The 13,291-nt window shown below is 39.3% G+C and overlaps 1 protein-coding gene across 4 annotated transcripts in view; it reads right to left on the bottom strand.

The window, feature by feature from the left end:
* The window catches only part of LOC124184250, an 86,670-nt gene that overhangs the window by 3,053 nt on the left and 70,326 nt on the right, over positions 1–13,291 (bottom strand). For 2 of the 4 annotated variants that reach the window (XM_046573781.1, XM_046573773.1), the window contains 14 exons: positions 7,110–7,485; positions 6,701–6,910; positions 6,250–6,276; positions 5,724–5,852; positions 5,507–5,632; positions 4,688–5,092; positions 4,293–4,457; positions 2,882–3,226; positions 2,184–2,581; positions 1,755–1,950; positions 1,500–1,661; positions 1,127–1,375; positions 796–985; positions 17–691 (listed from right to left, as the gene is read on the bottom strand). In XM_046573781.1, the coding sequence (XP_046429737.1) occupies positions 17–691; positions 796–985; positions 1,127–1,375; positions 1,500–1,661; positions 1,755–1,950; positions 2,184–2,581; positions 2,882–3,226; positions 4,293–4,457; positions 4,688–5,092; positions 5,507–5,632; positions 5,724–5,852; positions 6,250–6,276; positions 6,701–6,910; positions 7,110–7,433 (3,601 nt within the window). In that variant the 5' untranslated portion in view covers positions 7,434–7,485. The remainder of the gene's footprint in view (positions 1–16; positions 692–795; positions 986–1,126; positions 1,376–1,499; positions 1,662–1,754; positions 1,951–2,183; positions 2,582–2,881; positions 3,227–4,292; positions 4,458–4,687; positions 5,093–5,506; positions 5,633–5,723; positions 5,853–6,249; positions 6,277–6,700; positions 6,911–7,109; positions 7,486–13,291) is intronic. The other 2 variants (XM_046573795.1, XM_046573789.1) reach the window with 2 other exon arrangements.

Below are 13,291 nucleotides of genomic sequence, written 5' to 3'. Positions count from 1 at the left end.
AAACTCCAGCTTTTACCTGGGTCCGGTTTCTCATCCAATTCGTCTTGGAATATCACAGGGATTCCCTTATTCCTGAAACTCTGTCTTTCATCATCTTGTTCACTGACGCTCATCTTTCCACTACGCTTCCGTCTGTACAAAATGCAAGCAATAATAGCAGCCAAGATTAGCATAGCAGCGATTATTATCGCTGGTACTATGAATGTGATGATAACGTCATCGTGCGATTTTCCAACTGATGTCCCGCCTTCAACTGGAGGACCAGCACTTGGCGAATATACACTTGTAGATTCATCACCAAGGCACAGACCAGTCGGCGTAATAGTTATTTGTTTCACTGGAAACTCCGAACCCATAACGTCTCCCACGCGTTCAGTCAACATTTTTTCATCTTTGACAATCACCTCGCGTAACTGCGTTATCACGTTGTGCGGACAGGAGGACGTTACCAAAGTTTTATTGTGCCACGTGACAACTGTGCTTTCGGTAATATTATCTATAGATATGGCACTTGCGTCTTTGTCATGGAATAGCTCTCCCAGTTTCTCCATAAATTTACGCTTCTGAGCGGCAGAATGCACGAAGTTTTTGTAAGGAATTTCCAAAGTCATAGAAAATTCTACAATGTGCTGCGGTGGCGACGTGTTTGACGGATTTACGACAACGATAAGAGCGTCTGTTAGACTTGCGCCTGAAATACGCGTAAAGATTGTTCAGTGTTCATTTTCAGAAAACTTACTCATCAGTTATACGGAGCGGGAGTTGGGACTTTTGGATATTTTCACTATATTATACCTGCTGAATCTGTGACGATCAATTGGTATTCTTTACGCCCGATATCTTTTGGCATAGGTACTCCATAGAATTGGTGGTTATTGCTGTCAAATTGAAGCCAGTGATCATCTGGAATTGGCATTCTTTCGCTGGTCATCAATGACATCTTCATGTTGTGAGCTGAACCATCCTCAGCGTCAAAAGCCATATCCTGTGATAGAAATGATTTAAAAATTAATGAAAAATCGAATTTGTGAACTGATTGTGCTTGAAATTTTTTTTTCAGTGGAACAATTTTATTCAATTTTTTTCGTGAATAAAGTAGAAATTCGAATAAAATGTAAAACCTTACCTCGGGAACAGTGAATACAAGCAATTGTCCAACCGTTGCATTAATGCGGTCTACTTGATTCCTTGGCACTGGAGGTTGGTTTATCTTGGGTAGTAGAGGTTTCTCAGTCACAATTGCAGGCGGTTCAGGTTTTGGTTCCTCTTCACATTGTCCAATTTTATGCAGGGCGACGTGTCGAGCCTTTATTTCAGGTGCAAGAATTGTTTGCAATGCAGTACTGGGCAATCCATTTTCATTCTCCACCAAAACCTACAATATACAATGGAATTTGCTCAAAGAATCACATTGTATGTAATTAGCATAGAATGGCAATTTTTACAACCTGAAAAGAACTACAAGGAGATAAATTAAAACTTGGCGAGGTTTTACATACGTCAAATAATTTACTAATTTCTTCTTCGGGGCATTCGATGCTTCGAGGAAGACTGTCATTAGACCACGTAAAAGTAATATGGTCACCCACAATATTGATTTGTCGAACTGTTATTTTGGATGTATCTTCATCTCCGTAAAGTTTGGCAAGACCGCGAACGACCTGTAAAATATTTTTAACGTTAGCATCTCTAGCGAAAAGAACGATTGAAAAACCTTGTTAAAAGGGTGTCGTTGCATCACAAATTGTGTTTACCTTAAATTCCCAATCCACGTTCGTCGGAAATGCACTTCGTTTATCAATTCTCAAAGAAATATTAAATTCGTGATTAACGGATCGACTTTGCGGATGTTGTTGGACATGAACATCTAGAGTTGCATTCGCTCTTAGTCCTTCGCTATCTTCTGCCACAAGTTCATAATCCCAGACCGAAATGACATTTTCAAGTGGTCTGTTTGGATGAACAGAATTAATTTCATTAAAACAATGAAATACATATGTCTGTGAATCATAATAATGATAATTACGTCGGCTTTGGTAAATTCTTGTCACGAGTATATCGCGTTTTTGCTTTTATATGACTACCATAGAATCCCCAGCTTTCATAGTTGGTGAAAAAAAGCTCAGTTGCTTCGGCTTAATCATTTTAGTGAAATACTAAAAAAAAAAAAACAATATGCTTACAATCCATAAACTTCCTGCGTCTGATTGTTGAACTGAAGCCAGTGATTGTTCTTGATTGGATTGTGTTGCTTATACAAACTCAAGCGGAGATCCCTAGCATTTCCATCTTCCACATCGACAAAGGTGTCCTCAGGAATAAGAAAACTGAGAAGTTTTCCGGCTGTTACTTGTATCTTTTGCAATCGTCTATCTTCTCTGGGTGGGAAATTGAGCTGTTCGAGATCAATTTTATCCGTAATCTCTGGCGTTAATTGAGATGTAGTTCTCGGTTGTGTAGTCATCCGCTGGGTAGTCGATACAGAGAGTGGAGTAACCGTTGTAGTTGCCTGTGTTGTTGTGGTTGATACAGTTGTTGGTGATGGCATTACTATCGTGGACTGATTGCGTGCTCCAGTTATCTAAACGAAATTACACCACAGATGTGAGTTTAAATTGCCAACAATAAATACGCCGACAATACCTGTTTGAAAAAAAATTTAATAATCAACTACCCACTGAGTGTCAATCATGAAAACATACGATTATGAAAGATACAAGAATGATAATGTGAAGATTAGGAGTCTTGAGAAGAGCAGTAGATGTTTGTTCTTTTTTTCGATAGAAGAAATGAAATTTTTTTCAGCTTCATTACTAAGCCTGCACAGATATATGGATATGACTCAAACGACATTGAAAAGCGCTAAGCGAGTAAGCATTACCTCTTGCGGGATGGTTGTTTGATCATAGACCACTGTCGTCTCAGACACAGGTTTTATTGCTGAACCGCTAGTCGATATTACATTAGTTTCACTAGTTTGGAGAATGGTTGTTTTAGGGGGGATTGTCGTAGTTTCTGCAGGCACTGTGGGTACGGTTATAGAGATTGTATCAATTCTTTCAACTTTCTCTTTCGGCACTTCCACCGTTTCTAATTTCGAGGACTCTGTTGGCGGTACGGCTGTGGTGGTAGTAGTTGTGGTTGTGGTCGTTGATGATGTTGGTATTACTGTTGTTGGTGCCTGAGTTGTGGTCGATGACGAGATGGTTGTGGGAGGCACGCTTGTCTGTGGAATTGTTAGTAGTTTTGCGATGTATGCCATGAAACATTTGTTAGTCAACGTATAGTGAGGCAATATTATGGAATAATGTAGGAGATTTCGATCGTGGTAAAGATTCCAACGTTCATACTGTCTCTCAATAATAAGTCACATATAGTATTGAACCATCTTACAGAATTGGTGGTATGGTCAATTATGACCATTAAACCTCTAAAAACTAATATTTTTACTATTTCGAAGTATTTGCGAGCAGGCTCAACATTCATATCATTTATAATCACAGGAAAATATCTAATCAAAGGTATGAGACTATGTACATTTGGTGTCGAATATATGATGCTAATGTTTAGTTCGTCAGATAAGATGGTCAATGTTGCCATTCCAATACAATAAAATTAATATAAGGTTGCAATATGAAAAGTACGAGGCTGAAGCTAGCAGCCAGAATTACCAGCTAAACGTTTCAATGTTAATTTAAATAAGGTAGTGAAGTCCGAAACTCAAAATTTTGTGACATACCTTGAACCCCCGATACTTTTATAGAACTATGAAGATAAAACTGAACAGTTTTTTTCTATTTCCAAAAAGTTTGACACGTTTGGCTGCTAACTCTGGCTGACAGCTTCAGCTTTATATGAAGAGTGCAAATTTGCTCAGCTACACAGAAAGCCCGTAGAGACAGTATAGACAAATTGTTCTTAGAAATTAGTCAGTTTGGAAGTGTTACCCAACAATCTAAAATTGATTGAAACATATTGAATACTATTTGTAAATTCCGATCAGATGTCAATTACCCATAAAAATAGCAAAACACTAGAAAAATTCATTCATTTCGATTATTTAATTGGGATGAACGATATAAGCGAAGCTGTCCATAAAAGATATCAAAGATATTAAATGTGAATGATCAAACGGTGTGAGAGAAAATGATTTTAGATTTTTGGGTGAGAATAGGGAGAAGTAATGAAATATGTGATATATGTTTATGCCAATTTATAGAATTTACTGTACAAAAGATTTTGAATTCAATTAGATTAATCAGGTGAATTTTTTCGCGAGTAGGAAAACTTACCGGCGCAAGTGTCGGCACTGATGTTGTGGTATTTGTTGGAATTGATATTGGCAACATGCCTAGTACAGGTACTTGCTGAGGAGTTTCTCCAGCATTTTCGGCTGTAATCCCAATTTTGCTCAAGATACCCGGGTAAAGGTCTTCGGCATCGATTTCTTCTTCTAGCTATGATTCAAAAATAAATTTGCTAACATAGAAACAATATCTCATCCCCACTTGATGAGTTATAAGATATTTAATAACTATCGCTTAATCGGGTACTATTTGGCTGTATGCAGAAAGTATTTTGTGAATAAACTATTAAATTGTGTAGCTTACGAGGAAATATTCAGCGAATTTCTGACCCAAAATAATGTTCCGTTTATCAACTGGAGAAACAACAAAAATCCACTTACTTTTGGCTCGTTGGATTTTTCTCCATGATGATGTCTGTGTGGCCGACCAAATTCGTCGACAAGCATTTTGGATACTGCGATATTTGGCTGTTCCGTAATCGGTTCGTTGTCATCACCATCTTCGTCGTCACCTTCGACATCACCACCGTTTATGGGATTGTTCTCATCTACAATATCCTCTTCATCTTCGTAATCGTCATATTGCTCATAATAATCGGGATCAGTATTGTAATCCCCGGACCCTGTATCCCTACGATTTCTCAACAAAGAACTGGAATCTGTTTTCACCCGCCAAAGTAAAACTGGTTGTTCTAAAACTTCGGCTAAAGTACCATCTCTAGCCTGATCTCGCAGCTGATTTACCAAATCAGTTTGGTGATGCCAAAGACGACCATCGCAGCCCACCTGTTCAGATGTTGCAAACAATCATGATCAAACTCTACTTACATGCACACTATAAATCTGTAATCCTGTGCGTATTTCTCATGTATTTCTATTTATTCCTTGGACTAGTTAAACTATAACGTAGGAACAAGATTAATGAGCTTCCATTAGCTTTGCGTGAGCCTCTTGGATCGAACCTTGTTATTGAGAATCTAGTCGAACTTAATGACACCGCTTTCACATTTTAATAGGATTTATGTGTAGAGTTTTTGCGATGCTTTGAGAGGCACTCGACTATATACATGCTGCTTCTCTAAGTCAGTGAGTTTCCACGGTTTTATACGACCGCTAATTAATAAAAGTTAATTAAAACAATAACCACGTTTAATGAAAACGTCTACCGATCTGGAAAATAAGAAATGCGTTTTCACATACCTGCCATTGGATAGCCGTGGGGTGTTTTTCTCGACGCCGTTTGACATTGCCAGGTCCCGATAAAATCACTGACGCGTCTGGAGCTGAAGTTTCCTTGCTCACATGAGGGTGCATCGAAAAGGCACTCTAGAATAATAATTAATGGTGGAAACTAGTAAGTTTTATCAATCTATAAAACTCTTGAGAATCAATATATTTATCCAGTAACATAAATTACCGTGTGTAAACCCAAGAATCCAGCCAGATTTTCGATTGCATTTACTCTTGACGCCGGCTTCAAGTTCTCGAACCTGGTGTCTAAAACGATTGTCAGAAGAGTCTGGTCCTCAGATTCGTCGCAGTGCGTCTGAAAATGAATCGAATCATTGATTTTTGGAAAGTATATTCACGCAAACAATGAACAATGTGACGATAGCGAGATTTTTCATCCCAACTTCGCACTCTGGTTTGTTATTAGTAATCAGAATATCTAAAAGGCTACTCTTGCAATTACTCTGGCAACGCATTGTGTGTGAGAGACTTTCAGAAGGGCAATGACAGTCACGTTTACTGTTAGAAATTTATATACTTGATGGGACAGATTAACAGTGTGTGTGATACCAATTGGTATCAATAAGCAAAAGTCAAAGATCTAATTTATTTACGAGATCGCAATGTGACTGGATACATAAATTCGTCTCTGACTACAAATGAGCCAAGCTACAGCGAGATTTTTCTTGTATTCTTTTTCAGTTTCAACTTACAACGCATTCTTCAGACTCCAAGTCCATCTTGATAGCACAAAAGAAAATATGCTTTAATTAAAAAGATATTTCAAAGATCAAGACTGAGTTATGTCAATTTCAGAAACGGTGAAAAAACCAAATGAAAGTTTTCAACTTCAAGCGAAGATTATATTATAACTTTGAGATTCTGACCGCAAAGGTGTGTGTGTATATATATATATATGTATAGAAAGCTGTTTGACATCCTTTACAACAAAGTGATACGAATGATTTAAATTAATTTCTTTACGCAGAATCGTAAATATTTGTATTATATTTAGAAAACAAGCAAAAAGAAAAACATTTTGCAGGTTTGAAAAAGCACGCACACACACAGACACACTCTTCTTTTTCGTTTTCTTCTTCCTCAGGCAGAATAAAGTCAAGAAAGGTATATAAGTGCCGGGGGAGGTCGTCAAACTCGTCTTACCTTTCCATCTTTGTGCGTTATTTCGTGTTTCTTCTCGGGCACGACGTTTATGGAAAATACGTCTTTCGCGAAGTCGCCGTGCCTTCCGACGGCCTTGATCATCACGTTGTGGAGTCCCAGGTCCTTCCTCGAAGGGATGCCGACGAGCGTGGAAGCAGGTTCGTCCCAATCGAGCCAACGCGGTAAAGGATGCCCGTTTATACCCCGAGCCTGGTGAAAAATAATGAAAATTGTGATAGCTGCAGGTGTAGCCAAAGAGAGAACAAAAAAAAATTAAAAAACAATCAACAAAACAACATAATACCGAAATTAGTTTCAAAGAGAAATTTAAATTCAAGGAGTATCGAAATCCACCGATAAAGAGACAGTAGTTCTGGTGAATGGGGCAGAGGTATCAAATCCTATATACCTCGAAGTGATCGACGCTGCCGCTGAAGGCTTGCTTGAGAATTCTCATCTTAAATACGTGACCCACGACGACGAACGTGTTAGGAATCCCCCATAACCGTTCGACGTTGTGTTTCTTGCCATCCCTCGATCTGTCGCGTTTCCTTTCGTTATACTCCTGGTGTTCCTCGTTGCTGAATATCGAGGGACCCGAGGCTGAGGCGGAGGGCTCGCCGACGTCGTCGAAGACGAGATCGTCCTCTTGCAGGGTCAGGGTAAGGGTCAACGGGAAGACGAGGAGGAGGATCAGGAGGAGGGGGGAGAAAGCGAGGAGCAGAGGTTTCATTTTGGGGGTTCTTGAGATCAAGTCCTTATCATATCATGCTGCAGCCAAGGATCTGTAACGAGAATCGAAGAATCCTTCAAAATTACGTTTACACGTACGTAGGCATACGTAATCAGGTAAGACTGAAAGAGAAAAAAGACCGATCGTTTGTATTCGACGGATACGCGCGGATGAAGGGAGACGGGTTTATTCGGCAAATTGTGCAGGCTTTGCGCCTGCAAGCTCATCATGCTTCAACGAAGAAGCTCATACTCGGTAGGTATAATGTAGATGTAACAGCGAGTCAGGCGAAACCGAGGCTTTTAGCCAAATTAACCATTTGCAAAACGAAGATCGTGGAACGGAAGAAGATCTCGCAGTTTTCCCGGTTAGTCGGTGAGGTCTGTTTAAGGAAACTGTGGAAAGAAACACTTGGTTCGCCATTTCAGAGAACTCGATCGTGCTGAATGCACGCTCCAAAACGAGATAGCTGATTACAGATCAATGAACTCCAGTTTTTTATCGTAATTTTCTCTTACCGGAATTCGCAATTCAATTATTCACAGATAATCGGTATGAAAAAATTGCTATTGCTTTTGTTAACAGTGTTCAAAATAAAGTGTTGAAAGAAATTAAAAAAAAATAAATAAATTAATAACAAATAAAATCTCCAACATAAAATATTTGTGCCATGAGAAATAACTTGGATGGGTTTGGTTTCTCTGAATTTTTTTAAAATCTTATTTTATTCTTATTTTTTTTTTTTTTTGTTTTTAACTTAAAGGACGGATCGGAATGTCCCGGGGACAAGGCTTAAGTCAAAGACGTTTTCAGTGGACAATGAACACACGTACAAACGTACGCGGTACGGCTTTCAGACCGCAGGTAAAAGATAATATGTATACCTATATCCCTTGGGAGTAAAGTACCGGCGGAAGATTGTGGGCGCGTTCGAGATGCATGCATTATTCATTGCATATAGCAAGCGTGGAGAATTTTCTTCGCTAGGCGCAAAGGGACTTTACAGCTAATGTTTCAGACTTAGCGGCGGGGCGGCGGAATGCAAAACGAATTATAAGAAACAAACGCGGTATATGAGTATTATTGTACGTATGTATGTGCGAGGCGTATCGCCTCGATCACTATTGTCCAACAGCGTAACAGGTACTACTTTAACACTCGCGTAACAAAACGCCGAATGGAGGGACGATGGGGTGATCAGAGTACGTCGGTTATAATACATTTTACACATGCCTACTCGAGGTAACAAGCTCTCTGTGCAACGGTGCGAATCGATCGATTTGTACGTCAGGAAGAAAAATAAACTTTCCTACAAACGTTGCGAGAACGCAAGTTTATATTTCACTCTCATTGGACGAAAGATAGTGAAAGTAACCGGGACGATCACCTCGTGTCAAATTTTCAAACTCCTGTAGAATAACGTAAAGATTAAATTTAAATTATTCGTAGTTTTACGTATAGATATTTCCACATCGACGATTGTTATTTGTAAAACAAGTGTCATTTCGGGTACTAGACGCGAAGTTACGAATTGACGAAATCGAGGCTTTCACGAGCAAGAAACAGAGTTCAAGCTCATGCAAGAAAATTCCGTCGAGTTATTTTCTGGAAAGCCAGTAAAAACACAATTCGACGTACGCGGTGTAATTAAGTCCGCGTGACGACGCGTCGCGACGTGTGCGGTTTCGTTGAAAATACTTGAAAATATCTCGGCAACAATCAGGTTTGCCGTGGTTATATTTACGAGTCAAGGTGCAAAGTCGCCTTCCGCAAGATATTCCGTGCAATTTTAATAACCGGACACACGCGTGCGGTGTCAAGTCTTACATTAAAGCCGGAGTCTCCGAGTCACCAGAAGTGTGCACGCAGGAGTGGAAATATCTACGTACGCCATAACGCAATCATACTCGAGGCAGAGAGGCAGAGGTTGTAGCGATGGAACAGAAATACCCAGGCACAAGTAAAGGGGCATCGCAGCTGCGCGACTTGCTCGCCGATGGATGTTCTTATAACCCCTATTGACGCCAATAAACTCGGGTTTGCGTGCAACGCACTCCGTCACGTCGCGACGTCGACGTCGACGTCGACGAGCCCCTCCCATTCGAGTTCATCACTCTCCTCGATTCGCCTCAACTTTATACAGACGGTAAAGTAGCCTAATGAACGGCTCTGTTTCTTGGGTCTGGTTAGGCGCACTGAGAGAAATTTTTAATTCCGGTTACCGCTCAGTCCTCGACTATATTCATTTTTTACCGCAATCGAAAAATATAGTTCTAGGTAGAAATTGAAATTTATTTTCCTAGCTGTTACCGGAAAGTCTGGTATCCGTTACTGTTCTTTTTCATTACGATCGCTGTTGCTGTATTTTCTTGCAACTGTTGCAAAAATTTAATGCTCGTGCAACGATAAATTGACGTCAAAGCCTTGTTTGACTAAAAAAACTTGAGTAATCCGAACAAACTGACTTTGCGTTGCATTTACCAAAAAAGGATCGACGATAGCGCAAAATTGTTAGGCGTACCTCGTTTTTCGTAATTCCAACAATATTCAAACAGTTTTTTTTAACGATACCTATTTTACTTTTATAGTTGCTGTAACAAATAAAATTTTTCCCAGTGTGTGTCTTTTTCTTTTTCTCTCTCCCGACAGACGGTATGAGCGTTAGTTTTTGCCGACGTAAAATTTGCTACGGCAAAAAATTATCAACAAGAACAAAGAGAAAGAAATAAATAAACGATAAGAAGGTCCGGAGTTTCGGTAATTACGGAAATAGCAACACGCGAGCGAGCCGCAGCAATCAGTGGAACGAGTTACGTTATTCGCATGTGTGCGATTACGTATTTATTTCCGCGTTACGAATCAGTACGGTATAATAGGTCTATAGTTGGATTAGATAAGCGTGTACGCAGTCGTTCGGAGAGGGAATTCTAGTAGCGTGTGCCAATGAATGAATTGAAACCAACTGACTAGACGTAGGTACGTACGTACATACCTATCTATATGTATACCTGCAAGTGTAAAGCGGTCAGTCAACTTTTAGATTCGAGATTTCTATCATCGCACTGCACGTTACATGTACCTACGTGAGAATTTTAGGTCACGCGTTGATTGCTTCTCACCTACATTTCAAGCATCCTTGAGAATTTGCGCTCTTGGTTAATGGTAATACAAGCTAACAATGGAAACTGTAGACATTTTGCCAAATCGCAAATATCTCTTCAGTTTATAAACATTCAGGATATAAAGAAGTGTAAAACAAGCATCATGAACCTTTGCTTATTATTACAACGCTGCGAAATATTTTAACACACTAGCACGATATAATATACTTTCAACATCGTAAATCATCTGTCTTGGCCACCACTTGTCACGTAGCGCTCGTAAAATTTTAGACACAAGTATGTGCCTAGTCATTTTTTCGTTTACCAAAATGATGATGTTATACTATAAGCGTATCTATCAGGCATATTTATAATACATAAGAAGCAAAAAGTTTATATATGTATAACCCAGATCCATCGCTTCGATAAATATTAATCAACCACTTATAACCAGTTCAATTTTAATTTTTTTCCCCCTTTCTTTTATAACGTAAGCATATATTCTCTCATAAAGTTTCTCAATTTGTTATTCGAGGTTTGATCCATCGAGTAAGAAGACCTCTGCTGTACTAACAAGGATTATCAGACCCTCGGATCCTGCTGAAACTTTTAGAGGGGTGTTCCTTTGTCCTGAAATATTGAGCTTCCGACGTGTAGTTTAATCCATTAGGCTCTGCTTCGTCCAGGTTGTAATAGATTAAATTAGGATTTTAACGGGTGAAATGCCTTGTCAAACGGAACCTCTTTTATATTATTGCCTGAGATATTAACTTTCATTATTTCATCTCAAAGTTTTGATCACAGGTCCCCGCATAGATTCAAGTGTAAAGTCGAAAGAAGAAAGGCCAAATACATTCCTACAAGCATCGGCAGAATCTGTGACACTCTCCTTGTAAGTTATAAATGTAATCGCATGTAAGACAGCGTATAAAGAATTAACGCGATCGGCTTTTCACGATTTCGTTAGTGTAAAATGTGTGTGGTTAATTACTTTCGAGGCCACGAATGGCAGAGATATACGGCTTAAATATCCGCCGTTAAATCGCGTCAGCGGCTTGCGTTGAGAGCCCTGCCATGAAGTAGGGAAAGACGTGTCTAAAAACGCTATTGCAGCACATCATCGCCGTGTCTCAAAGACCGCGGGCACTGAACAAACATTGTTTTTTCAATCAATTTTTGCCCTCCATTTTTTTGTTCCTCTCTTCTTGCACTTTAAAAAATTACGCCGTGTTTAAGCACATTACATGACTTGTGCTACATGTGTGCTGTATTAAATAAACAAAAAAATGAAAAGGGTTTAAATTTCGACGGTGCATCGCTCCATTGTAGCGGAATTAAGGAAAGTTACTTGTATCTGTAAAAACGTCCAAAAAAATGTGTGGTTCTTTGACACGTTTTACTATTTCCACATTTACCGCATTTCAGGGACCAAAAAGTGCATAGCTGAGATACATTTTGGTATTCCGGAAAGAATGAGGATTAAAATGAGCCATCGTGAGACTGTTTTCATGCAATATTGAGGTCGCTGGACGCGACTTAAGAATTATTTATATTTATATTATATTTATAATTATATTGAATATAGGAAGAAAAAGGGTGAAACTCAGTTTGCTCGGTCGGTAAAGGTGCAACAGCCACATGCTCTTAATTCTAATCAGCCAAGGTCATTCGTTGCGGCTATCCTGCGCGTAATCGACATCGTGTTCTTTTTTTTCCATATCGTAACATTAATTATCTGTATACGCCGGTTCCAGGGTTTGATTACAGAGAGTCAATCGACTTATCTAAAATTTGACATACGGTTATAATTCATGCCGCAGGGCTGCAGGCTGCTGTCAAAAAATCCAAACTCAAGATGTTTGAATGAAAAAGTGATTGATATACTCTTTTAAATAACGAAACATCGGTGTGTGGATTTAATAAAATCACATGAATGAATATGACGGTCTGATGAAAGGATGACCGTGATATACTTTAAACAGTGACTTGGCATGTGCCAGTCTTTCCGACTATCAGTTTAATGAACGTGAAAAATGATTTCGAAGATAGACAAGAGATCTATGAAAAAAACAAAAAGAAATAAAAAAATAACGCATCTTCACACGTTGCGTTTGATTGATAAATAATTCTCGTTAAAGTTGTAACAAGTTAACGATTTCGTGTAAAAATTAAATTCTTATCAATTACATTTACGCTTCAAGTGTAAATTAAGTTGGAACCGGCAAATCGTACATGCAGCAACAAAGTGTTTATCTATAAAGTAAATCCCGCGTGATGACGGTAATCGACGTCGGATTGAATTAATAATCGAAATACCGAATTAATCATCGGAATCATCATTATAAAAGCGTAGTTTTTCATTGCATCAGTATGCGATTAAACGCATTCCGAACGATCGTAACGAGGATCAGCCGCCGAGATTGAGACACTGTCACGCCTTTGAATGGTGACTGAGAGTAACGCTCGTTACAATTAATCGTCGAGTTGGTGCTCGAAGCCAAGATCAGAAGCCTGCGACAAGAAACAAAAAAAAAAACCCACGCAGACACCAAAAAACCCGATCACAAGAGCTCGGAGTTGAAATTCTGATCGTGAAACTCGGACGGATCATGAGGATGTAAAAGTTCATAAGTTACGAACGGCGGTGAAGCTTCGCGCCGCTTTGCTCTTTGCTGCACGTGGCTCGTCGTCACGTAAAACTGTGTCATTTATTTTTCCCGGTCTGCAGTAGAAGAGCTGCAAGCAGTTCGGTCTGAC

Source organism: Neodiprion fabricii, chromosome 1, assembly GCF_021155785.1.
Source record: "Neodiprion fabricii isolate iyNeoFabr1 chromosome 1, iyNeoFabr1.1, whole genome shotgun sequence".
Lineage (NCBI taxonomy): Eukaryota > Metazoa > Arthropoda > Insecta > Hymenoptera > Diprionidae > Neodiprion > Neodiprion fabricii.
Note: the sequence above shows the minus strand (reverse complement) of the source record. Positions and strands in the feature narration are given on the sequence as shown.